The 24,887-nt window shown below is 35.1% G+C and overlaps 2 protein-coding genes across 3 annotated transcripts; one reads left to right on the plus strand and one right to left on the minus strand.

Moving 5' to 3' along the window:
* Nucleotides 1-112: 112 nt before the first annotated feature.
* si:ch73-344o19.1 (uncharacterized) lies at nt 113-7,164 on the minus strand. The gene is made up of 5 exons (XM_058748064.1): nt 7,027-7,164; nt 5,744-6,037; nt 4,029-4,307; nt 2,596-2,762; nt 113-1,419 (listed from the first exon to the last, which is right to left on the minus strand). Exons 1-5 carry the CDS (start codon nt 7,088-7,090, stop codon nt 1,375-1,377), a joined length of 849 nt encoding a protein of 282 aa, XP_058604047.1. The 5' UTR covers nt 7,091-7,164; the 3' UTR covers nt 113-1,374.
* A 272-nt stretch (nt 7,165-7,436) lies between these two features.
* Nucleotides 7,437-24,817, plus strand: ipo13a (importin 13a). 2 transcript variants are annotated; one of them, XM_058748011.1, is made up of 21 exons: nt 7,437-7,575; nt 11,356-11,481; nt 11,573-12,189; nt 13,598-13,738; nt 13,902-14,043; nt 14,162-14,328; nt 15,344-15,464; nt 15,564-15,711; nt 16,847-17,028; nt 17,127-17,153; nt 18,176-18,310; nt 18,513-18,653; nt 18,769-18,849; nt 18,922-19,059; nt 19,144-19,240; nt 21,323-21,375; nt 21,566-21,632; nt 21,709-21,767; nt 21,963-22,052; nt 23,587-23,768; nt 23,868-24,817. In XM_058748011.1, exons 1-21 carry the CDS (start codon nt 7,528-7,530, stop codon nt 23,962-23,964), a joined length of 2,859 nt encoding a protein of 952 aa, XP_058603994.1. In that variant the 5' UTR covers nt 7,437-7,527; the 3' UTR covers nt 23,965-24,817. The 2 variants fall into 2 exon arrangements, with proteins under 2 accessions (XP_058603994.1, XP_058604004.1); XM_058748021.1 differs by having other exon boundaries at nt 7,453-7,575; nt 11,329-11,481.
* Nucleotides 24,818-24,887: the final 70 nt, after the last annotated feature.

A 24,887-nucleotide genomic window follows, 5' to 3' on the forward strand; every position in this document is an offset into this window, starting at 1 on the left:
AGTGTAAGAAACTAATAAAAATTGTGTATTATTCATATTTGTATTGACTATCTTATTTCACCGTGTTTCACTGTGTAAATGTGATATAGCATGAAGCTTTACACACAAAAAATAGTTTTCTTATTTTATTACAAACTCCTATTTTTACAGGTTCTTCTCAACAACACAACTGTGCAATATATATTTATCAGTTTGTTTACCGCAAATCAGTTTTGGCACAAAGTACATTAGGCACTAGGTTTACCACAAATACCAGCATAGACAGAAGTGAAGATGCTAAAATACATTTCAAGTTAATTCACATACCTTCATTATCGATCTGGACAATCAACTTTGTCATAAATATCAAAATCACAATTCAGTTTAATCCAAATTTGTTCTCATTCTAGAACACCGTCACATAAAAATGAACATTTTCCCTTCTACAACATCATAGCTCTAACAGTGCAAAGGTCCAGAGACATTTATGCTAAACCCAGGGAACTGTTTTTAAAAAAATACTCTTGGAAAATAAGCCGAAGCACCTAAAAAGAAAAAAAAAACTTGTTTTTGTAGATTCAAGAAATTTTAGACCTCTAGAATAAAACGTTATATAAAAGTTAAGGTGCGGTCATATTAGCAAAATTTTGTGGACAAAAATGGTCTGTCGTCCGAACTATCAATAGTGTAGTAATTTTGGTCAAAGCTGTGCATTTGTGTGAATAACTTGAACTGTGAAATCTGCATGAGGAATATCTTTCGCCTTTACCTGAAAATCCTGATTGCATTGAAACCTTTTGAAATGACTGGATTTTGCCAGTGAAAACTTGCCAAACGACGGTAAATGTGACCGCACCTCAAGAGTTTAGGTTTAAGATTAACCAAATGATAGCATCATAATATTAAGCAATTCCTTAAGTATAAATATAGTGTCTAATAAAGGGAAAAAACAAGCAAATTATCTCCAGAAAACTCTCTAAGTTACTAAAATGCGAATTGTTTCTTCTACGTCATGTTTGTAGAGAAAGTGTTTGTTATAGTTTCTCTACATTTGTAGAGAATCTTAAGGTGAATAAAAAGTATATTAGTTCTATTTTCTTCTGACTAAACACCTGTTTATTAAGAAACTGTGAAGTTTTTAACATGGAATAAGACTGATTATCTTATTTTATTCTATTTTCTGGAACCCTTGTTTTATTTGAATGGGTTTCATAATGTAGTAAAATAACTAAATTTTTTATTCCAATATTACACAACCACATTTTAGCATCGAAGCCCAGAAAAACCCAGAATCAGAGATCAGTTTTGAAAGCCATTTTTCAGGGGATTTGCACCAATAACAACAACACTGGTTGCCTGAGGAATCAGATAATGAAATAGTGGAATTCACTCTTGCTAATAGGTGTATCTTGACAATGGCGTGTCTTCTAGGAGATCATCCTGCAGAAAAGCACATCAGGGTTTTATTTTTGAGGTCAGCACTTGGATTCTCTTATTTTATCATTATCAGTGTTGATCTGCAAAACATGCCATCACATTTGCAAAACATGACATAATAACCAGTATCATGTAAATTAGAGATAATAGTGGATTTTAGAGATAACGATAACTAGGTTGGACCACATTGGCCGATAACCGATTAATCTACTGATAGTTTATTGCGATTAACCCCATCTAACATTAAACTTTTTTAATATACTTTTATATTGCAATAATTTCACGATCTTCAAATTAATGTAGAAACAACACAAAGACAGTATATTTTAAATATTTGTTTTAGTGGCATCTTTTTTTTATGACTGAAGGCCAGTATCACTGAGACCAATACTACTGATGTCTCTAGGAAAAGAGACATATTTTTTTCCCTAATATTTAACCATTGACTATAGCCATTCAACATTACAGTATAATTGAGATCTATCAATTTTAACATTTATTAGACTTTAAAAAAATAACAACTCCTAATTTAAGTGAACTTAAAACAATCTTCACATAAACCCATTACAATAAATGTCATATTTACCTGTGCCCTTCAGCAAGTAGGAAATATACAGAAACTGAATAAAGTTATCAACAGTAAATTCTAAATTAAATATAGATGAATCCTTAAAGCTACAAATGTTTGTTTTGTTCTTTGATTAACAGGCATCACAGCAGCTGGGTTATTAGGTTATTTGGCTGCTATTACTTAGAGGTGGAGTTAAGTGACAGTGTAGTAAGTGTCTATAAATCGCGCCGAGCTGCAAAAGCTAAAGTCTGTCTACACTGGACGCGCCAAACGGACTGTAATTTGCAGGTCATGTCAAAAAGTTGTAGGCTATTCTGTACGTTTGACTCGTGTACGATAATTTTCTTCCAAATACGATAATTTTGAGCTTCTGGTACGATTCTTGGGCATTTCCAATCTGGCAACACTGATAACGACAGTGGACCTTCTCAGTTGCTCCAGCAATGGATGCAACCTGAAAAAACTATGGCTATTGTTCCAGCAATCAGTTATTGGTGCCGATTAATCGGCAAAACCAATCAGCTGATCAGCCTCTAATGGAAATCTATAAAACTCTCAAAGGTCTCAATTTTAAATATCCCAATTTGCTGCCCGAATGCAAGACTCACCATAGGGAGGTCTTGAAGCCGGTGGAATTCTGGATGCTCACTCCGCTGACGGAACCTGAGGAAGAGGACGGCTGAGACCATGGCAGTGCAAATAATGAAAATGGTGACCAGAGCAGCGAGCAGGGGGTCCAGGGGTGATGCAGGGCGGTGGGGAACCTTCCCTGACTCTAGAAGATTGATGAATGGAGTAGAAACCGATTATCACTATCACAGGAACTAATAAAACTGAAGGAACAACATGTACAGACCACAGAGGTAAATGCAGTTGGAAAAATAATGAAATTATCATCTGTCATTGTGCTTACTAGACCTCGACGGCAAGACCAAAGACACAACTCAAACAAATGTAATGCCTCTCCTACTTACAGTATGTAGATTTATTTTTCTGGCCTTAGTTTAAAGTGAGCTGAAACATTCTTCCAAAAATAAAAAAGTGCTTGTTGAGCTTCCGTTGATATTTGATGTGCTCTATGTATGTGCATTGGTACAATGTTTATTATGTGAAGAAAAGCATAAATAAAAACTTTACATCATATAAAGTGATTGTGTCTTAGGGCTGGGGGATATGGGAAAAAATATTATCACAATATTATTTTTCCATATCATACAATATTGTTATTTATCGCTATATTTAATTTAACATTAATCGGGAAGGAATTCTTTGCACATGTTTGTTAGACCTCAAGAATAAATGTAAACATAACTTTGTTTACAATCAATCTCCACAGAGTAAGATACCTTTTAATGTAGGGCCCCATGAAATCCATTTTTTTTTCTCCTAAATTCTAATTTTTTTCTCCATTTTACTTTTTCTGGTCTCTGTGTTTTATGATTCAATAGAAATTTATCATAAAATGGTGTTTAATGCAATAAATGAATAAAACCATAACAATTTGATCACTCTTTTAGAATGAAATCAAATTAATCTACAACAAAGCTGCACAACAGAAATGTACCAATACCATTATTATTATTACTTCGAGAATTATATTTTACAATAGTAATATATTTCTGTCATAATTTCTTCAAATTAAACCAGACTTTTATTTTGATGGGTTGTCGTGAAGGTCTTTCAGTTTTACTTTCAGTTTCAATGTGTATTTGATAGTAGTTTTTCTCAAAGTAAACAGTGTAAACCTGGTGAAGTGATTCTGTGATAGACTGTTAGATTAATCCATATTGAGTAAAAATGTCCAGAGCTTATCATCATCAACTAAAATTTTACCTCGATATGATTTTATCACCCAGCCCTATTGTGTCTCTTAAGAAGACTTGGATTACACCTCTTGATGATTCATATGGATTATTTATACAGTATCTTTATGAATTTGAAATTTTTGGTTGACTGGATTCCATTAAATTAAAAATAAGATAAAAATATCTGTTTAATGTTTGGAATGACATGACAGTGAAAGCATTTGCTGTCCACACACCTTGATCCCCCACATCCAGTTCAGAAGGTTCATCCTGGTCTTCCAAAGGAGCAGGTCCAGTGACCTTTGAACTGCTGGTCAGGGCGACCTGTGATGTCTGAGGGTAAGTGGGGGTGAATGGTGGAGCTGTTTGTGTTGTCTGGATCACGCTGCTGGCTGGAGTAGAAACTGTCTGAGGTCCTTCACTTGGACTGATGGATGTTGCAGGAGCTCTGGTGGTTACTGAATATGAAGCGGTGCTCTTCAAATAAGAAATTGACGGGCTGCTAGCAGAAGAACCTGCAGGAGAGAAACATGCACAGAAATACAAGCTTTGACTGAGATAGATAGATAGATAGATGGATCTCTCCTTCAATGTAAGTCTATGGTATTTTTTTTACCCGTTTTACTGTCTGCTGGGCAAAAACTGTTTTGACGAACTTGTGTTTTGAAGTTGTTTTCTAAGAGTCATACTTAAGGTCTGGCATAAGTGCAGTAAACCAATAAGTAGATATTCAACTGCCCTAAATATAGCTGTGTTTCCAGTGAAATGACAGTATGAGAGAGGGATATTATTTACAAACACAGTCGTGTTCCAAAATGTTACACCCACGTCCAGCCATTATTTACGGACAGACGTTTGATCAAGTGGGTGGAATGTGGCAGTTTCCCAGAGAGTCTCACGAGTTCAGTCTGGATTCACTCACGTTAAGCCCAGTATTTTATCATTAAAGTGGAACAAAATGATGTACACCCACATGAAAGCACTCAGACTAGAAGACAAATGCAATTTGTCAGTGCATGAAACCTAAAGCATCGTGTCTTTTACAACAATATGCGAGCAACGCCACCACCTTTACTGTCAATGTCAGCTTGTGGTTGATCAGTATGCGTTTTTCAATGGCTGATGTCAATGGGAACATCTATAGAGCAGTGTGGCAGATTTGATAAAGCCAATATATAACAATTTATTGATGGCAAATGCAAAAAAATTAAAAAAAAAAAATCTAAAATAAATAAGTTAAACAGTTTTATGGAAGCATTTATAAACAGGTAAGAATCGAACCCAAATTTCCAACTTTGACACCAACTAGAAAGCCACAGCTCTGACTAGAGCACACTGTAAAAAAAAAAAAAACACATTTTCAAATCAAATCATTGATGTATTAAAAGGAAAAAGGTTAAAAAATATTACTTGAGTACATTTGACAAGAAAATTGTATTGAAGTCTTTCTACTTTAATGTTTAATTCAATGTGTTACTCTGTTAATGTGTGCCTTTTTTGTAATTATTCACAAAATAACTAGTTCGTGAAATAGTTTCAAAGTAAACCCCACATAAACAAATGGTGAAGAAAAGTTTTCACTTAGAAACTGATTAATAATTCCACAATTATTATAAAGAAACAGAAAGTAGCACATTGAATTAAGCATGTTATTATCTTATAAACTGCATTGTTTTATTTACAACTTAGAAAATTCATTTTTTTGGAGTGTATACCACATTTATTTTCAGTGCAGAGCTTTTGAATATTATAATGTTTTAAAGGCTCTCAATGTTAAATTTGACTGTATCTTTTAGCTCTTCGTAAACTTAATTTGTGCAGCCTTGTCTTCCACTGTCCATGTTGTTGTTCTTAACACAATGGATGGCAAATTTGTTTTCAAACCTTAGTTAGACTGATTAACGACAGATAGCTTTTGCAATTAGATTAGGTTTAATTGTATTAGTCTTGCCTGGTACCGAGGCTGTGTCCGTGTTGAGGGTGGTGACATCTTGTAGCGCAGGGGTCTGTGAGATGGCTGGTAAAGGAGAGGTGTCATTGTGCACTACAGCGTCTTTGGATGACTGTGATGGAGGAGGAACTGTAGGTGTGACCTCCGTTGTGATATCCGCTGAAGGAGAGGAGACGCTTTGATAGGCTGTAGTGGCTCGTGATTCCAAAATGTCACTTTCTGAAGTCGTGCGATTTTTCGGACGGACTTCATTCAGAGGGGATCTCACATCTGGGGATGAGCCTGTGGTCTGACCTTGGGGAGAAGTAGAAAATGTCTGCATGAGCAAGCTTGTTCATGAGCATGGAGGGGACAAAAACAATATGCCGTGAAATATGTTTATTTAATTTGAGTAAAGCTACAGGAAGAACGCTGTGTGTTCTCATGCTGAATCAGTTACGTGGGCGTTCCAGACCGGATCTGTATACAGTTGAGTTTAATGGTCACACAGTGAATCCACAGAACAAAGCAGTTGTGACCTTTATGTGTCAAGAGGGAGCAGAGGAACAAACAAACCAGCTAAATGGATATTTTGTCCTCAAATGTGCAGGTTTTTGAAGATTTAGAAGACAGAATATAAGAAAAGAAGATGAACCACTTAAACCAGTTAAACTTAGATGCATAAACAACTAAATGTTTTTTTTTTTTTAAATAAGTAAATGATTAAATTTGGGGCTTTTGCCATTTTTTATTTATGCGTACACGGTCTACAGGGCAGATTCGAACCTATGTCTCAGCACCAGATCAATGTGTCAGATCAACCAAAGCTTCCAATTATTCATGAAATTAACACTGAGAACCCAGATCTCACTTTAAGAATCTAATTAGCACTTAAGGGGGAAATGCAAATAGATACAAATAAGAGTCCAAACATTATGTTACAAAAATAAAATATGTTTCTATTCCCAAATATATTGTTAATATTTGAATCTTTGCAATAGCCTAAAGAAGTGTTGATAGATAGATAGATAGATAGATAGATATATAGATAGATAGATAGATAGATAGATAGATAGATAGATATATAGATAGATAGATAGATAGATAGATAGATGGATTTTGTCCCATAATTTGTTCCATAGGCTTAACAATGTCATTTCAAATAAATAAGATGCATATAAATCATTAGTGATTAATCAGAAAAAAACATGCGGGCAAGACAAAGCCTGCAGTGACTGTAACATTATAGAATCCTGTTGCTGTTTCCATGCTAAAATCAAGTAAACCATAAGCCATGTGCTTACCTTTTATGATAGACAAATGAAGAACCATCGCAGTCCATATAATAAAAGCGCTTTGAGTCCACATGTTAGATAAAGCGACTCACGCGCAGACACCGTGTAGATTGGCTCTGATTCCGGGATGATCTTTCCGTTAGATGACAGCGGACATCATCAGAGCTAAAAATATCCCGAGGGGTCTGGGCTTCGACAGCGGGGTGTGGTTAAGCGCAACCTGCGGTCTAAACGACAGCTTATTTATAAAGAGAGCCAAAGGCTTCAGACTGCGAGACCCTTTGAATCGAGTGCGAAGCTACAGAGAGATCTGAGAGTGAAGTGAATGACGTCTGGCGTCAGCTGTTATTAGTGCGACCCACGTGCGCGCCGGACCATCCCGTCAGATCTGCCCCCCGCGAGCGCACAAACACGCACATGACCTGACAGGACTCCAAAACACCCCCTCACACCTTACCACCGAATACTGAGCACGAGAATAGGAGATAAGGAAGTTATTGAGGATTGGGAATGGAGGCAGTGAATGCAGACGAGTTCACGGTGGAGGCAGTGGAGAGGGTGAGTAGAAGAAAGCGAGCTGCTGTGACTCACACAAACACAATAACCCTCGACCATTTGTGTTTGACAAACGGTGACTAATAACACAACGTTATAGCGTTTCACCTAAATGTTATATAAGGGAAATTGTATCCTATATTTTTTATAGTTTTTCACTATTGCAGTTCCTGGCATAGTTGGGGTCTGTGTGACCTTAGCTCATTAAACATACTTAACATAACATCAAAACATCAGGTTGAAACTTTAACATTTCTTTTCTAATTTTAGAAGTGCTTATTAAAAAAATTCCTATGTAATAACACACAAAGGCCTCAGATATAAAGCATGAAAAAAACAAAAAAAGTATTATGTTTAATATTTATTTGTTCCACAATGTGCTTTTGCCCAAACAAAAACCACACTGCTAGAATCTAAAGCAATCAAATGACCTTTTTTCAATAAATAATTTTTTTTTTTTAAGCATACTGGGTTTTGATTGGGCCAGATAAACTTAAAGAATAAAAAATATTTTCAAATTGCTATTATTATTTTGACACGTATATCAATAAGGGTTTTAAAAAAAATTTAAATAAAAAAACAGATGAAATTGTATTATCTGGGTCATGTTGAAATAGCAGTTAGTTCATTTTCAGAAGTATTTTTATGTTATGTTTTAAGGCTTGAGCGGAAACTGAAACACCAGAATAAAACGAAAATCCAATAGGGATTTAAAAATGCCTTTGTTTTAGAGTTAAAAGCCATGAACCAAACCACTCAACCAAGAGGTGAAAATCACAACGTTACAGAATCAAAACATTATCTGAAAATCTGACAATAAATAAACAAATAAATATGAAAGAAACAAAGAACTACAATCCTAGAATCACTGTGAACAATATAATAACAATAATGGATAAATATAAAACTGTTTATTTAAAGATGCTGATGAGAAAGAGAGAGAGAAACAATTTATTTTACATTTATTGAGAAATATGCATATTTATATAATAATTTTGATTCTCTGATTGGTGGCATTCTTTGATTGGTGCATTATGGGTAATGTAGTTTTTCACCAAGAATTCGGCTGTTGAATATGATAATTTAAAAAATAAGTTGCATGCTAATGGCTTTAACAGAAGTATGCCATCGATCAACAGTGTAACTCATGATACTCTATCTTTAAAGGTCAATAAAGTAACATTAAAAATCCCCTATATGGAGAAAATGATTGGAGTTTTACTTTTCCACTCTATTACTATATAAGGAAAATAAGATTACTGCAACACTGTATTGACCAATCAGAAGCCAGGACTAAACTATCATTTTTTACTATAACTGAAACTTGTGTTAACAAAGGTTTTGGAATATCTTATGTCACGCAGAACACTTCTGTCACTGCTTTGTGTTTCATGAAGTGTGTGAATAACTTTGTGCCTACAACTAGTGCCTCTGCCTTTCTGAAGAGACACTTAAGGGTGAGAATTATTGCTAACACTTGAGTTGAAAGAAATGTGTGATAGCCACACATTTTAACAAGTCATTTTTCTTTTCTTTAAGAGCAGTTAAATCGAAACTGCCAAGGTTTGGAGATGTAAACCTGAGGCGAGAGCTATAATTCAATAGAAGTAAATTTCTTCAGCTCCATTCAGGGCTGCCTTTTGTTTGGACAATGCTGTCTCTGAGGCCTCTATTCCTTCATATTCCCATAATTCCACTAACAGCTGAGTAAAGCCACACAAGTTTGAAGGTGTTTGGCCTTGTGCACTTCAGAACAATATAGAAGCTTCTGTAAGTGGAAAGTAACTTGATATCTTCAGTAAGCTGTGCTAGTCTAATAATAACTGTCAGCATGTGGGGGATTTGGTGGCTGGTTTATGTTATGCTTCCCCATTGTGTGCTGTGATTTCAGTTGCATCTTATCTATGCATTATCAATACATTTTTGGGGGGAAGAATGTGGTAATATCAATATGTGCATTATGCCAATCAAAAGTTTGGAATCGTTCCGATTTTTTAAATGTTTTTGAAATAAGTCTCTTATGCTCACCAGGGCTTCATTTTTAGATTAAAATAAAAATTCAATAAAAACTGTAATATGTCAAATAATATTAAAGTTTTAAAAACTAACTGTAATTTATTCCTGTGATGCAAAGCTGAATTTTTAGCATCATTACTCCAGTCTTTAGTGTCACACGATCCTTCAGAAATCATTCTAATATGCTGATTTGCTGCTCAAGAAACATTTATTATTGTTATCAATGTTCAAAACAGTTAAGCTGCTTAATAATTTTGTGGAAACTGTGATAGACTACACCATTATAAAAACTATAACTAAATATTATTTGGAGTACTATTTGTTCACAATGCACATTTCTTAATATTAAGCCTAAAATGTGTTTTAATGTCACTATTGATGAGGATTGTATGATCTTTGAATAACATCAGTCTTTAAATGCAAGATACTGTATTTAAAGTGTAACTGTGGTATACTTGCAATAGTTCCATTTTAGCACAATCATATATACTTCAGTATATCGTTAGTTGGACCTCAGCACTACTTCCGCACAAAATTAGTTGTTCCAATTTAGCAGACTTTGCAAGGTATTTTTATTAAGTACATAAATATGTAAATGTATTTGTAGTATACTTAGCACAAAATGAATGTATTTTAAATGCATTTTAGTATATTTATTTTTTTACTTGGGAAGGAGGCATTAAATTGACCAAAAGTGACAGTAAAGACATTTATAAAGTTCTATTAGAATGATTCTATAAGATTTCTATTTCAAATAAATGCTGTTTTTGAACTTTCTGTTCATCAAAGAATCCTGAGAAAAATGTGACCCTGGAGCACAAAACCAGTCTTAAGTCGCTGGGGTATATTTGTAGCAATAGCCAAAAATACATTGTATGGGTCAAAATTATCCATTTTTATTTTATGCCAAAATTCATTAGGATATTAAGTAAAGATCATGTTCCATGAAGATATTTAGTGAATTTCCTACCGTAAATATATCAAAACTTAATTTTTGATTAGTAATATGCATTGCTAAGAACTTCATTTGGACAACTTTAAAGGTGATTTTCTCAATATTTAGATTTTTTTGCACCCTCAGATTCCAGATTTTCAAATAGTTGTATCTCGGCCAAATATTGTCCGATCCTAACAAACCATACATCAACGGAAAGCTTATTTATTCAGCTTTCAGATTCAGCTTTTTGTTTATTCAACTTTTTGAACAATTGACACTTATGACTGGTTTTGTGGTCCAGGGTCACAGATATATAATGGTTTCTACAAAAATATTAAGAAACAAAAACTGTGGCACTGAAGACAAACATAATGGCTGCTGAAAATTTACAAATAAATGCAGCCTTGGTGAGAAAACTTTTGTCATAAATGTCTTTGCTGTTACTTTTTGGTAAATTTAATGTGTTCTTACTGAATAAAAGTATTAATTTAAAAAAATATAATAAAACTTACTAAAACTATGTATATGAATTGTAGTCAAATCTGTTTGAAGACTAGAATAATGGCTGCTAAAAATTCAGCTTTGCGATCACATGAATAAATTATATATTAACATATTAATATATAATATTTATTACATTTAAAACTGTTCTTTTAAACTATAAAAAGTACTATTTTTACTGTATTTTGTATTGTTTTTTTCTTCATTATTTTTTTAAATAAATGCAGTGTCGGTGAGTATTAGAGACTTATTTCTTAATGATTTCAATCTTTTGACAAGTAGTGTAATTATAATAGAATCAGTCTGTGGTCTTCTCTAATGTTCTGTAGGCTCTTCAGCAGCTCTACTATGACCCTGATATGGACAAGAAGAATGTGGCCCAGAAGTGGCTCACACAAGCCCAGGCATCACCACAAGCGTGGCACTTCTGCTGGGCTTTGCTCCGGCCAGACAAAGTAAGCAGTGGGTTCGACTACACCACACTTTAAAATGTATACATTTCACTGCATTACATTCATAGTTCTTACTTATTTGGTTTCACATTAGGTTCCTGAGATCCAGTTCTTTGGGGCAAGCACATTACATGCTAAAATCTCCCGCCACTGGTCCGACCTCCCACCGGGTCAGTTAGACTCGCTCCGCTCGCAGCTCATCACCCAGGTCGGCCAGTTTGCATCGGGGCCCAAGATGGTGCTGACGAGGCTCTGTGTCGCTCTGGCCTCTTTGGTTCTTCACATCTTACCCGAAACGTGGCCGACGGCAGTTCCAGATCTTCTGTGTGCCTTCCAGACTGGAGAGAGCGTGACAGAAGCTGACGGTCAAGCCCGATGCCTCGCGCTTCTAGAGCTCCTCGCCGTTCTGCCCGAGGAGCTGCAAAACAGCAGGATCCCAGCCTCTCGGCGCTCACAGCTGAGAAGCGCTCTGGCTGTGGACTGGAGCTCGGTCTGCTCCCTGCTCCAGCAGTTACTGCAGCGGCCGGACGCACCCTGTCCGGTCAGAGAGCGGGTGTTGAGGTGCGTGTCCTCCTGGCTCACGCTGGACATCACTTTAAAAGACAGCGAGGGGTTGCTGGAGAGCTGCTTCGCCCTGCTGAAGGAGTCTGAGCTGTTTGACACAGCCGTAGAGACCATCGTCAGCATCATCTCACAGCCCGACTGTCAGAGGTGAGAGACACAGCTGTTTGTACTGTTAAAACACGCACTAGTTCCTGTCCTTGTATTAATAGTTCTGACTGTTTTCCTGAGCATCACATTATTTCCTTTCTCTTGCCACATCATTGCGTATTCAAAAAAAGTAGGATTTTATGTTTGAATTGCATGTGAAATTACCATCTGTTTGAATCACACAGTCTTATTGTAGCATAAACTAATAAACTTAATAAGAAACATAAATGAAGCATGAAAGAAACAGGAAAGATTTCTAACAAACTGAGTGTGTTTTAAATACAAAGTAACCAGGTTTATATATAGGTTTATGTCATCAAAAATCCAGTTTATTTCAGTATCATACATTTTAACTAATTAAATATTGCTTGTTTCACAGCTGGCTATATTTTAAACATGCTCATGTTTTCCAAAATTCACAACAGATTTATGCTGATTTGCAGATTTAAGCAATTTGAATTAATGCATTCTGAATATGATTAAATAAAATCAAAAAGAAACAATAAATGGTTAATAATAATCTATGCCATGATGTTTTGAGTGCAGAAATCTTACCTGTCTCATTTATTTATGATATGCATCACATTTTAGCATGTTTATTAGTTTATGTTAAAACTGTGTAATCCAAATGGATTGAAATTTTATATGCAATTCAAATATATAAATCTTAAAATTAAGTTTAAATATAGTGCATATTATCAGACAGACAGGTAGTGTTTATGGACTGTACAAAAATAAATAAATAACAAATAATAAAAAAGTTTAAAAAAAAATAAAATTCTAATTAATTGATTCTGTTCATAAATATTATTTAATATTGATGAAGTAACCCAAATAAATCAGCTAGAAATGGCTCTTTAAGGAAACAGTTGCTTTAATAACTGTATTAAAGAACATTTTAACATATTCTGGAAAAGTGTGAGTGGTATTTGCCAGTACATATTTTGCTGCCATAATACCATAGTGTTCAAATTCCAAAACTGATAAGGTGATAATTGTTTTCATATTAAAGAAAGAAATGAAAAATTGCAGAAATTATAAATCTACACCTGTATACTGCTTTATTACATAATAAAGAATATTAAATTGAAACAGAGTAAAAAGAAGTCTGATAATATTTAACATGAAAAATTCATATTCCTTTCAAAATGTGCCACAGAAAAAATAATTCAAACAATATCCCTGCAGTGGTTGTATCAAGAAATGAACAAATTTTATGCACAAACAAAACTATCAAATATCCAGAATTGGCTGATATTGAATTGGTTGATAACTGATTACATTTTCCCTTATGCAAGAAAACTAATTGTAAGTAATTGTCAATTGAAACTAATTATCATTCAAGCAAACTTCTGTTAGTGCAAAACTTATATTCATTTTTATAGTCTATGTGTTTGTGCGTGTGGAGGTTTGCAGACAGTCTGCTGAAGGTTATTCCTCAGGTGCTGGGTCTTCAGGAGCAGCTAAAGAAGGCAGTGCAGGATGGAGACATGGAGACTTCTCACGGAGTCTGTCGCATTGCTGTAGCTCTGGGAGAAACGCACTGCAGGTTGGACATAATGATCTATATGCATCATCAATCCCCCATTAATAACAGTCTTATATGACCTCAGATGGCCTGGGTCTATAAGAAGACCAATTCATCATCTGACTGCCTGTGTCTGTTTGGTGAAAGCTCTTTTCCCCTCGTTCTGTCCCTCTCAACTCCGCAGGACTCTTCTGGAGCAGGTGGATCACTGGCAGGGCTTTCAGGCTCTAGTGAGCATGATTATGTCCTGCACAGGTACACCTGGACACTATCCTGTGGATGAGACCTCAAGCTCGCTCACGCTCACATTCTGGTACACCCTACAGGTACAAGCCCACCTCGAAAAATCACTCACGTTTGATGCCAACTGGTGTTGCGTTGACTTAATAAGAGCAGATATGATGTTTTGAGTGCCTGTGCTGTCGTATTGGCTGCTTGTTTCAGGATGATATAACGTCATTGGATGCTGAGAGGCAGACGCTCTATCTACAAATCTACAGGCCTGTGTACTTCCAGCTGGTGGAAGTTCTGCTGCAGAAGGCCTGTTTCCCCAGAGATGAGGACTATGCCACGTGGTCCGCAGATGACAAAGAGCAGTTCAGGACCTACAGGTTAAACAAAATTTTTAAGAAGGAAGAAATATAACTGCACAGTTAAAAATGCAAAATTGTTTAACGCTAACCCTTTATACATAGGGTCAATAATCAACAATGGAACAAAAAAAAAGCAATGAGAGACAAGATGCGAACAGTATAAATTGTCTAAATAAAACTTTACACAGAAAAGGTTAATAAAACAACTAAAAATATTTTTAAACAGTTTTGTAGCTCTAATAATACACTTATGTAATTATATAATTTTTAATATACTTATCATAAACAGAATAATTAATTTAAGTGATTGTATAAAACTATATGCTTCACATTTCTGCTTTTAAATTATCATCAATTTGGCCCCATTTACTTCTATTAAGTCAGTGCCTTTCCTTGAGATATATTTTGAAATATAATTGAAAATATGCAAAAATGTCCCAAAATATATTGCTCTTGTAGACTTTAAAATATATTCTGTAGTTAATTATATAGTTTTAGTTCATTATATTTCCTCATATATTTTTGAAATTTTTTGTACATTTTATCTAATAATATCTAAACATTTTTATATTGTAAAAAATAAATATAAAATTTATTTTTTATTTTTTTTTGCATTTACTCAAAATCTGTTTTTAAGACTGGAAACTGATTTACCCCATGTATATTTTGTAACATATGTTGGCATTTACGGGTTTAAACTAAATACAGTATATTTTCAATTAAAAAAAAATGTATCATGCTGTTTACAGCATATAACTGAAATGTAATTGGGCAAAAAAAGTTGTATATATTTTATTTATCAGTGCATTTTTTTTTACAGTGTGTTAAACTATACAGCAAAGGTTAATACTTAAAATTAAGGGTTTGCTCATTGATTCTCTGGCAAACAGCATTAATATTTCAAGTCAGTCTGCTTTAAAAGAGCAGCATGTGCACACTTCTACAAAATGTTTTTTTTTCTTCTCCATTCAGTCTTCATTTATTTTTCATTTGTATCATAATGCAATAATAAGCATGCTTAATTGGATTTGAGGGTTGACATCTCGGATACTCTGATGTATGTGTATGAGCTGCTGGGCCCAGAGCTCCTCAGAAACCTGTATGATAAACTAGGCACACTGCTGACGGACACAACGCACCCCTCCTCATGGCAAGTCAGTCCTAAAGTTACACTGGCTTATTAATACGTTGTATATGTCATGTATTATATTAAACAACAATATCTCTGTGTCATCTCCCTCTCTTTCTTGGAGGATATAGAGGCTCTGCTGTTCGGGTTTCAGTCCATTGCTGATACTGTAGATGTCAGTTACTCAGACGTTATTCCAGGACTGATCGGTCTGATTCCTCTCATCACAGCAAACAATGTTCAGCTGGCTGAGACCATCATGTTCACCATAGGTACACTCATTCATTTCTAAACATAGCTCGCAAGTGTATTCTACAAATCAAGTCTTAAAAAGTCTTAAATTCATAAAGTCATGTAATTAAATGTGACCCTGTACCACAAAACCAGTCATAAGAGTAAATTTTTTGAAATTGAGATTTATATGTCATCCGAAAGCTGAATAAATAAGCATTCCATTGATATATGGTTTGTTAGGATAGAAATCTGGAATCTGGGGGTGCAAAAAAAATCTAAATATTGAGAAAATCGCCTTTAAAGTTGTCCAAATGAAGTCCTTAGCAATGCATATTACTAATCAAAAATTAAATTTTGATATATTTACAGTAGGAAATTTACTAAATATCTTCATGGAACATTATCTTTACATAATATCCTAATGATTTTTGGCATAAAAGAAAAATCAATAATTTTGACCCACACAATGTATTTTTGGCTATTGCTACAAATATACCCCAGCGACTTAAGACTGGTTTTGTGGTCCAGGGTCACAAATATCTTATTATCCTTAAATTGAGATGCATTTACTTGAGATTCTTGACATGAACAAAATTAAGTGAGTTTAAGCTTAAAACAAGAACAGATATCTGTGAATGGGGTATGGAAACTTGTTTTTTCTCTGAATTAAGTTCTTGTTCATTTTTGTTTTAATCGTAAACGCACTACATTTCGACCAGTTTGTAATAAAACAAGACTTCTTATGTCATTTTGTTTCTCAAGTAAATGTATCTTGATTTATAAATCTTAAGACATTTGCACTAGAAAACAAGACTAAAGTACTGATGAAAGACCTATTTTCATGTTAAACATTGTTTCAAATTAAAGTTGTATTTTCAAACTTTGAAGCATTGCTAATACAAGGCATTTACATTTAGAGACCATACTAATGTATTGTGTTCTAAATCAGTAGTCTACACATTCAGACAATAAATCAACAGATTTTTAGATTACACTTTACAATAAAGTTCTATACATCACATTTCTAATGCATACTTTTAGTTCATGTAGAAATTAACCAGAATGTATAAAAATGCTGTAAATGGATTTTGTTCAATGTTAGTTCAGTTTTACTATTGTGACAATATTGTAGTGAAAAATGATTTCTCTGACTGCTGTCATGGTTTCTTGCAGGCTCTTTGGCCGAGTGGCTGTCCGATCATTCGCTCATGTTGGCGAGCGTCCTGCCTGTGGTGTTGCACGGTCTGTCCAACCCGGATCTGTCCGTGGCTTGTGTCTCAGCTCTGAAGAGAATCTGTCGAGAGTGTCGACACGACCTCCACCTTCACGCCAATGATATCATGGCCGTCTCACAGGTTTAAAAAAACTTTACGCCTAGAAGTGCCACTACAGTTGCATCAAACCATTATCAGTGAGTAATGTACAAAGCTCATGGTGGTCTTTTTGGTCTCAGGTGGTGCTTGTCAAAGACATCCATAAAGTAAGTCCAATCCATTTGTGTTTGATTAGTGTTGGTAACACTGTGACTGTAACTTACACTTATCACTGTATAATGCTTAACCCTCCTAAGCTTTTCGAAAAGAGTCCCACCTTAGCTATTCATAGTTATTTTTGACCGGGGAGATAGTAAGAGTGTAACTTTTTTAATGAAATAATGTAACACTAATTTCCTTGATGTAGTAACAGTAAGATAATGCACTTCTTTTTCTTTTAAGATAATGCACACCATCATTTGTTTAAAGGGATAATTCAACCAAAAATGAAAATTCGGCCATCATTTACTCGCACTCAATTTGATATTAATATTTTTTTTAAATATTTTGAATAATGTTGGTAACCAGTTGACGGTAGCCGCTGACTTCCATAATACAGAAAAAATACAATGGAAGTGTCTTGAATATCTTCTTTAGTGTTCAAAAGAAGAACAAAACTCATGCAGGGTTGGAACAGCATGAGAGAGAGTAAATCATGACAGAAGTTTCATTTTTGGGTGAACTGTCTCTTTGAACAAATATAACTTCATAACTACAAGTAAAAATCTAAATTGAAATGAAATTAAGTAAATTTGAAAATTTACCATTTTATTTGGCCATGCTGGGTCAAAATCATGTAATGACAATAATGGCCAGTATATGTAGTATAAATTTATACATTAACAATTATTTGTCAAATTTTGGAATGCATTTTTTAAATCACTTTGAAATGTAATTTTTGCTGTCTGTGTAAGAGTTTGTATGTGGTTGTATGTTTTATAATTTTACCCCTTCATTTCTGGGTCTGTTTGTTCAACATTGTGGCTGATATATAGATTTTATTTAACACATTTAAAAAAAAACATTTAAAACTTTTTTTATGCTTATAAGGGCTAATAGATCATTAGCTAATTTAAAAATTTTGATTGTATATTTTTTATCTGTATTCATATGAATGCACTGGACATGAACTGCTTCTCATGCTTAATAGTCATATCTCAGTAGGACTGACAGTAAGTCTTCTGTACAGAGCCCTCAGTGTATGTGGATAATGCAGGCGCTGGGGTTCCTGCTCTCAGCCCTGCCCAGTGACGAGATTCTGGGGAAGCTGCTCTCTCTGGTCACCCCTCACATCCAGCAGCTGGAGAAACTGGCCAATGAGCCGGTGAGGAGCAATAATGAACAGTGCATGCTGAATTCAAGTACTACTAGAGTACTTTTAAACCTGTGAAGAAAATGTATTTGTATAGTACACAATGAATATCGTTCCAGAGTTAACTTTAAACCCTTTTTCATTCCGTACCTGAATTTGGTGGAACATGAAAGAAGATAGTTTTAAAAATACTCTCTTTTACCCTTCTATGCAGCCCAGCTCTGCTAATAAGTGTCCTATTGTCCACATCCTCGGCCTGCTGTCCAATCTCTTCTCTACATTTGACCTAAACAAGCAAAGCGAAAGATTGGAGGTCATGAGGCCTGTCCAAACACAGCCACACAACAACAACCCGGTATGACAGCCCATCAAGACTCAAACTCCAATCAGCTATTGTTGATTAGCAAGCATGTTTGAATCAAACAGACCTGTAAAATGAACACCCAACAGCTGTTCTGGGCGTTTCTCAGGTGGTGGTTGTCCTGCAGCAGGCCTTCCCTCTGATCCAGACCATTCTCAACAAATGGCTGAATGAACTGGAGGTGGTCGAGGTCAGTGTTCGTGAACGTGTGTGTGTTTGTGGGAGTGTATGAATGATTCACTTTTCTCTCGCCTCATCTCAGGCGGTGTGTGCTGTCTTTGAGAAATCACTGAAGACCCTTCTCCATGACTTTGCACCGCTGGTGACTCAGCTCTGTGAGCTCATTGGTCAGATGTTCAGCGCTTACCCACAAGCCTCAGCTTTAGACCTTACACGACAAGTAATAGCATATCGTATATTTAGCTTGATGATAAGACAAGTATCATAAATATCGTTTGTTTATTCTTTTCATGTTTCCCTCTAGTTAGTTCACATTTTTGGCTGTGAGAAGGATCTCTTTTCTCCAATCATTGCTCTGTTGGAGTTGCTTACCAACATCACCATGTCCATTTTTCAGCTGGGTAAGAGATTACAATGAGTCACTATCAACAATCACTATCAATATCAACAATGAGCTCTGTCAGGGTCTGAATATAAAGTGATTAGTCAATTCAAATGCTTAGCAAAAGTGCATTAAGGGGATAGCTATCTCCAGATGAAAAATCATTTTCATTTACTCACCCTCATATCGTTCCAAACCGGTATGATTTGCTTCCCGAAACATATTTTGAAAAAAGTGTTTTTTGTCTGTACAATGAGAATAAATGGGGTCCAGTATTGTTTTGGACATTGTATGGACAGAAACAGTTAACTGTTATGTGCAGCTTCAGGTCGCTCAAGCAGGCGCGTTCACGAAAGAGGCGGTCGAGCATATAATACCCGGGATGTTTAAATAAGTTTGTGACAGGTGTTTTGTTTTGCTTTCTCCTCTGTGCATGCGCGTTTGTCATGACTCTCTCCCCGGATCTCACGTTCGCCTTTCCTTACGCCAACGTCATACACTCGACTGCCTTGTCGTGAACGCGCCTGCTTGAAGCTGCACATTTCAGTTTATTAAGTTTTAAGAATCTAAATTTTTCTTAAACTAACACTTCGTTTCGCTTCAGAAGGCCTTTATTAACACCCCGGAGCCGTGTGGAGTAGTTTTGTGATGGATGGATACTTTTTTTTCGGATTCAGAAACAGGGGCACCATTTACTGCAATTATACAGGTTGGAACAAACAGGACAATGTGGAATATAACTCCGAATGTGTTCTTCTGAAAGAGGAATGTCAGACATGCCAAGATGTAACATGCCTAGGGAGTAAATATTTGGCTAATTTTCATTTTTTGGTGAACTATCCCTTTAATTAACTTTTTCCTAGGGATGCACGATATTGGATTTTTGCCAATATCCGATATGCCGATATTTTTCAAATCAATTTGGCCGATACCGATATATTTCCTTTTTGTTTGAAAACAACACCAAGTCTCTCCTGTGCAGAAATTATAAGCAAAATATTTTTAATTTTGGTTAGTTTTTAACAAGAACTTATTTGTTAAAATTAAATAAACCATAATGAAGGTTTTTTGACGGCACATTGAAGCTTTGAAAATAACTATAAATAAACTATATATCAATCGCTGCATTTTTCTTTCCCCCCAGAAAGATGCATTTAACCCTAACGTTTTATTTTATTTATAAGATTTAACATTTGCAGATGGTCTAAAGCAAAAGAGTTGTAAAAATTCTGAAAATCTTTTAGAGCTTATGATTTAAAAAAAAAAAAGTAAAACATATTACACATTAATGAATAAATCAGTATATACAAAATTATTTAATTTACAAGTGTCATGTTTGTGATTTATTTTTCATGCAAGCTATAGCTTCTGACCTTTAAATCAAAACATACTCATTATTTTATAACATCAATTACTGCTTTATTTAATCAGAAACACTAAATGTTACCTGTGTAGGCTATTTTACTTTTAATTTAATTAAAAGTAGGCCAACAGCGCCCCCTACAGATTAAAACTCTTTACTGAACGCTGCTATTACTGGTCACTCTATCACACACCTAACGCTACATTCTGTACGTGCTTTCACAGATTAAATGCAGCAGTCCAAAAGAGTGAATCTAATCATCATTCAGACAAAAGAATGAGCCACACTGCTGACATGATCTAATCACTAGCACACCCTGAGCACATGTGAGAATGTATTCCTCTGATCGGCAAGACATATCGCCATAATTTTTCATATCGGGCCGATGCCGATATTTACATTTAAGGCCATTATCGGCCAATTCCGATATCAGTCCGTTAATATCGTGCATCCCTACATTTTCCACTGTAAAACATTTTACCCTTAAAGAAATGAATAGTATTTTTGACAAATATTATTAAAATTGTGTACATGAGTGGCCTAGAAAAAGCATGGTGGCTGCAATGTTGAGATCATGTGACCAGCATTATATTAATACTATTAATTTATCTCAGTAAGCAGACTCTTTTGTTGGCTAATGAAACAAATAAAAATACCTTTAACATACACAATTTTGCAAGCTACGATATTAATGCTTGACTTTACAGCCATTCTTACAAAATGGAAATGTTGTTGTAGGCTCCAGAGATCATCCAGATGTGGTGGAGTCATTTATGCAGCTTCACGCTCAGGTCTGTGGTTTATTTTTGCCTTAGTCTGCAGACTTTAAACGCTAATCTACATAATTTGCATATATTTACATAGATGACATATTTTAGATACATTTTCATTGTTAAAGAAACAACCTCTTCTCATTGTTTTTACCATGTAAAGAGGTTTCCCATTTTTCTTTTTTGCTAATATTTTCTCTGATGTCTGCAGGTTTTGAGAAGAAAGTCTGACCTTTATCTTTCAGACCGTCTCGATATCAAAGCTGTTTTCTACTGTGGTGAGCATCAGTAAGTGTATTAACAGCCACAACGTTCATTTATTCATCCATTAATTAACTGTCTATGTCTATGTAGGAATCTTGTCATTCAAATTTCCTGAACCTCCAACACTGAAAGCAACTTGTCTGCTATTTGTAAGTACAACACTGAACATGTTCCCAAAAGTGGTTCGTCTTCACAGACAGCTGTAGTTGAACATACAGCCCAAATACCAGAGCTTGTACTGGAATAAACTCTTTCTGTACCATTAATACTTGAAATATTAGTCACCCTGTACCTTTGTGAGTACTGTATTCTCCATGAGATGCTCACTTGATGCTCCTGCACAGACGGAGCTGATCTCTCATTGTGAGGATATTCCTGCTGTGAGGGAGGTGCTCCAGGAGGACGGCAAGCTGCTTCTTCAGACCCTACTAGAGGTCAGATATTTCCACATAAGTACTGTTTTCATCAGCAGTTTAGTCATATATAGAAACCAGTGGTTTCATACAGACTCTCTGTGTATTAGCGGTCACTCTTTCTCCAATTTATATTGTTACACCAGTAGGTGGAGACAAGTGACATTTATCAGTGAGTCACTGAATAATTTATTTAACCTATTCATTCAAATACTCATTCGATTCATACAAACATTAATTCATTCATACAGGATGGAAACAATAACTGTTTTTATGAGTGAGTCATTGAATTATTCACTCAAGCAATTCTTTCCAAAACACGTATTCAATTAAATTCAACGTCATTGGCTTGTATGTGTATGTGTGTGTGTGTGTGTGTGTGTGTGTATATACACACACATATGGCATGAAGAAAAACTGCTGTAATATACGTATGAACAATGGTGGTCTTTGTGTATATTGATCAAGGCAGTATCAGGTGGTGTTCAGGAGTAATTTATGAGTGATTCATAGAATCATTCAATTAACCATTTTATTCAAACAAACTGTTTCATTCAGGATGGAAACAAGTTTTGGTTACACTTTATTTTAAGGTGTCGTTGTTACAGTGTAATTATACATTTAATACTGAGTAATATTAATTAACTACATGTACTTACTATATGGTTAGGGTTAGGATTAGGTTTTGGATTAGGGTTACTTGCATGCAATTATAATTAATTGTTATTATAATGGTAAGTACATGTAGCATGTGTAATAAGAACACCTTAAAATAAAGTGTTACCCAAGTTTTTTCTGAGTGAATAATTGAATCAAACAATTCATTCAAAAATACTGATTCGTTCAGGAGCGATTTATGACTGTCTTTATGAGTGAGTAATTATATAACCTTTAACCTTTTTTTCAATCACACTGATTCACTTAGTATGGAAACAGTGACTTTTTGAGTGAGTCACTGAATCATTCACTCAGTTAATTCATTCAAAAACACTTATTCATGCAGCATGAGTCACTGAATTATTTGCAACAAAAATACTGATTAATGAAGGAATGAAACACCACTACTGTTTCTTGGAGACCAGAAAACAATATTTTATTTCCAAGTAACTTCATTGGCAGTGCAAAAATGTCTAAAATGTAACTCACCAACCTGAAATATAGAAATTCAGTCCATTTTCTTATAAATCACTTGTGTATTTCAGTGCAGTATTTTTTATTTTTTTAAAGTTATATTTTGGGGCTTTTATTAGATAGGACAGTAGTAGAGAGCAGACAGGAAAGCATTGGGTGGAGAGAGGGGGCTGGATCGGCAAAGGACCTCGAGACGGGAATCGAACTCGGGTCTCCGTGAGCACAGTTGCGCTATATGTCGACGCACTAACCACGAGGCTAGGCGCCGACAATCAGTGCAGTATTTTTAACTGTAACTTTAATTGTGTGTAAAATTATTGGGAGTGGGAGTGTTTTAGGAACATTTACTTCATACAGTAATATGTAGCCAAAAAATACTAGATATATATTGAGCATGCAAGGACCAATTTCACTGTGAATGCAGGCCATTGGGGGTCAGTCTCCACGCAGTCTGGTGGAGCACTTTGCAGAAGTCTTGTTTTCAGTGAGTCGTAACTGTCCCAGCATGCTGTCTGTGTGGCTGAGAGAGGCTCTTCTGCCCCCTGGCTTCCCCAGCTCACATCTCAGCACTGAACACAAAGAACACTTCTGCCAGCAGATCCTCAGGTAGAACCATGACAATAACATTAACACCAGAACTCCACCCAGGAACTCTGAGTCTGTACTTTATAAATATTTGTTTCTTCTTTTCAACTGTTCACACAGGGAACAAGTGAGTAAGCGACGGATGAAGGACATTGTGAAAGAGTTTGCTTTGTTGAGTCGAGGACTACAAGGTACAGAGTATGCAGCGAACTACTAAACACACTCTCCATACAAGATCCAGCGTGGATTCTGAGTCATCGTTGCTTTAGTATTGTGGGGTCAAAAGATCCAGTGCACTGTTTTGAATACAATCAAGCCATATTGTTAACGGGACATGATTGCAAAAGCAATCTGAATGATTGAAATAATTGGATATTATTTTTGTAATCTTAAAAAAAAAAAATTTCTATTAAAATAATCAAAACATCCTTAAAACAAGATACATTTACTCATGACTTGTTTTCAAAGAATGTATCAGTTTTTTTCTTGTTTGTTTTAGGATAAACCTTGCTAAACGTTAGTTAGGTTATGCAAGGTTACGTGGTTATGCAAGTCTTATACATTTGTAGATGTTTATGAATGGTGGTTTTTCCAGTTTTGTGGAAACCTGTGGAGCTTTGCAAGTGGTTTTGTGTGTTTTTCCGTTTTCAGTGAAATGTTCAACTTTTACATCTTGAATACATCTCATATTTACAATACAAAAAGTTTGAAAGTTGGCTTTGCTAAGATTGTTTTGTTGTTGTTTTTTAAATAAGTCTCTTACGCTCACCAAGGTTGCATTTATTTGATCAAAATACAGTAGAACATGAAATATTATTAAAATGTAAATAGCTGTTTTCTTTTTAAAATATATTTTAAAATGTAATTTATTCCTGTGCTGGCAAAGCTGAATTTTCAGCATCATTACTCCAGTCATCAGTGTCAAATGAACATTCATAAATCATTTTAATATGCAGATTTGGTGCTTGAGTAACATTTATTATTGTCAGTGTTGAAAACAGTTGTGCTGCTTCATATTTTTGTGGACTAGTGAATAGAAAGTTTGAAAGAACAGCATTTGTTTAAAAATAGAAATCTTTTGTCACATTTGATCAATTTAATGCATCCTTGATGAATAAAATAACGTACCCCAAACTTCTG

The sequence above is a fragment of the Onychostoma macrolepis genome, chromosome 02 (assembly GCF_012432095.1).
Source record: "Onychostoma macrolepis isolate SWU-2019 chromosome 02, ASM1243209v1, whole genome shotgun sequence".
NCBI lineage: Eukaryota > Metazoa > Chordata > Actinopteri > Cypriniformes > Cyprinidae > Onychostoma > Onychostoma macrolepis.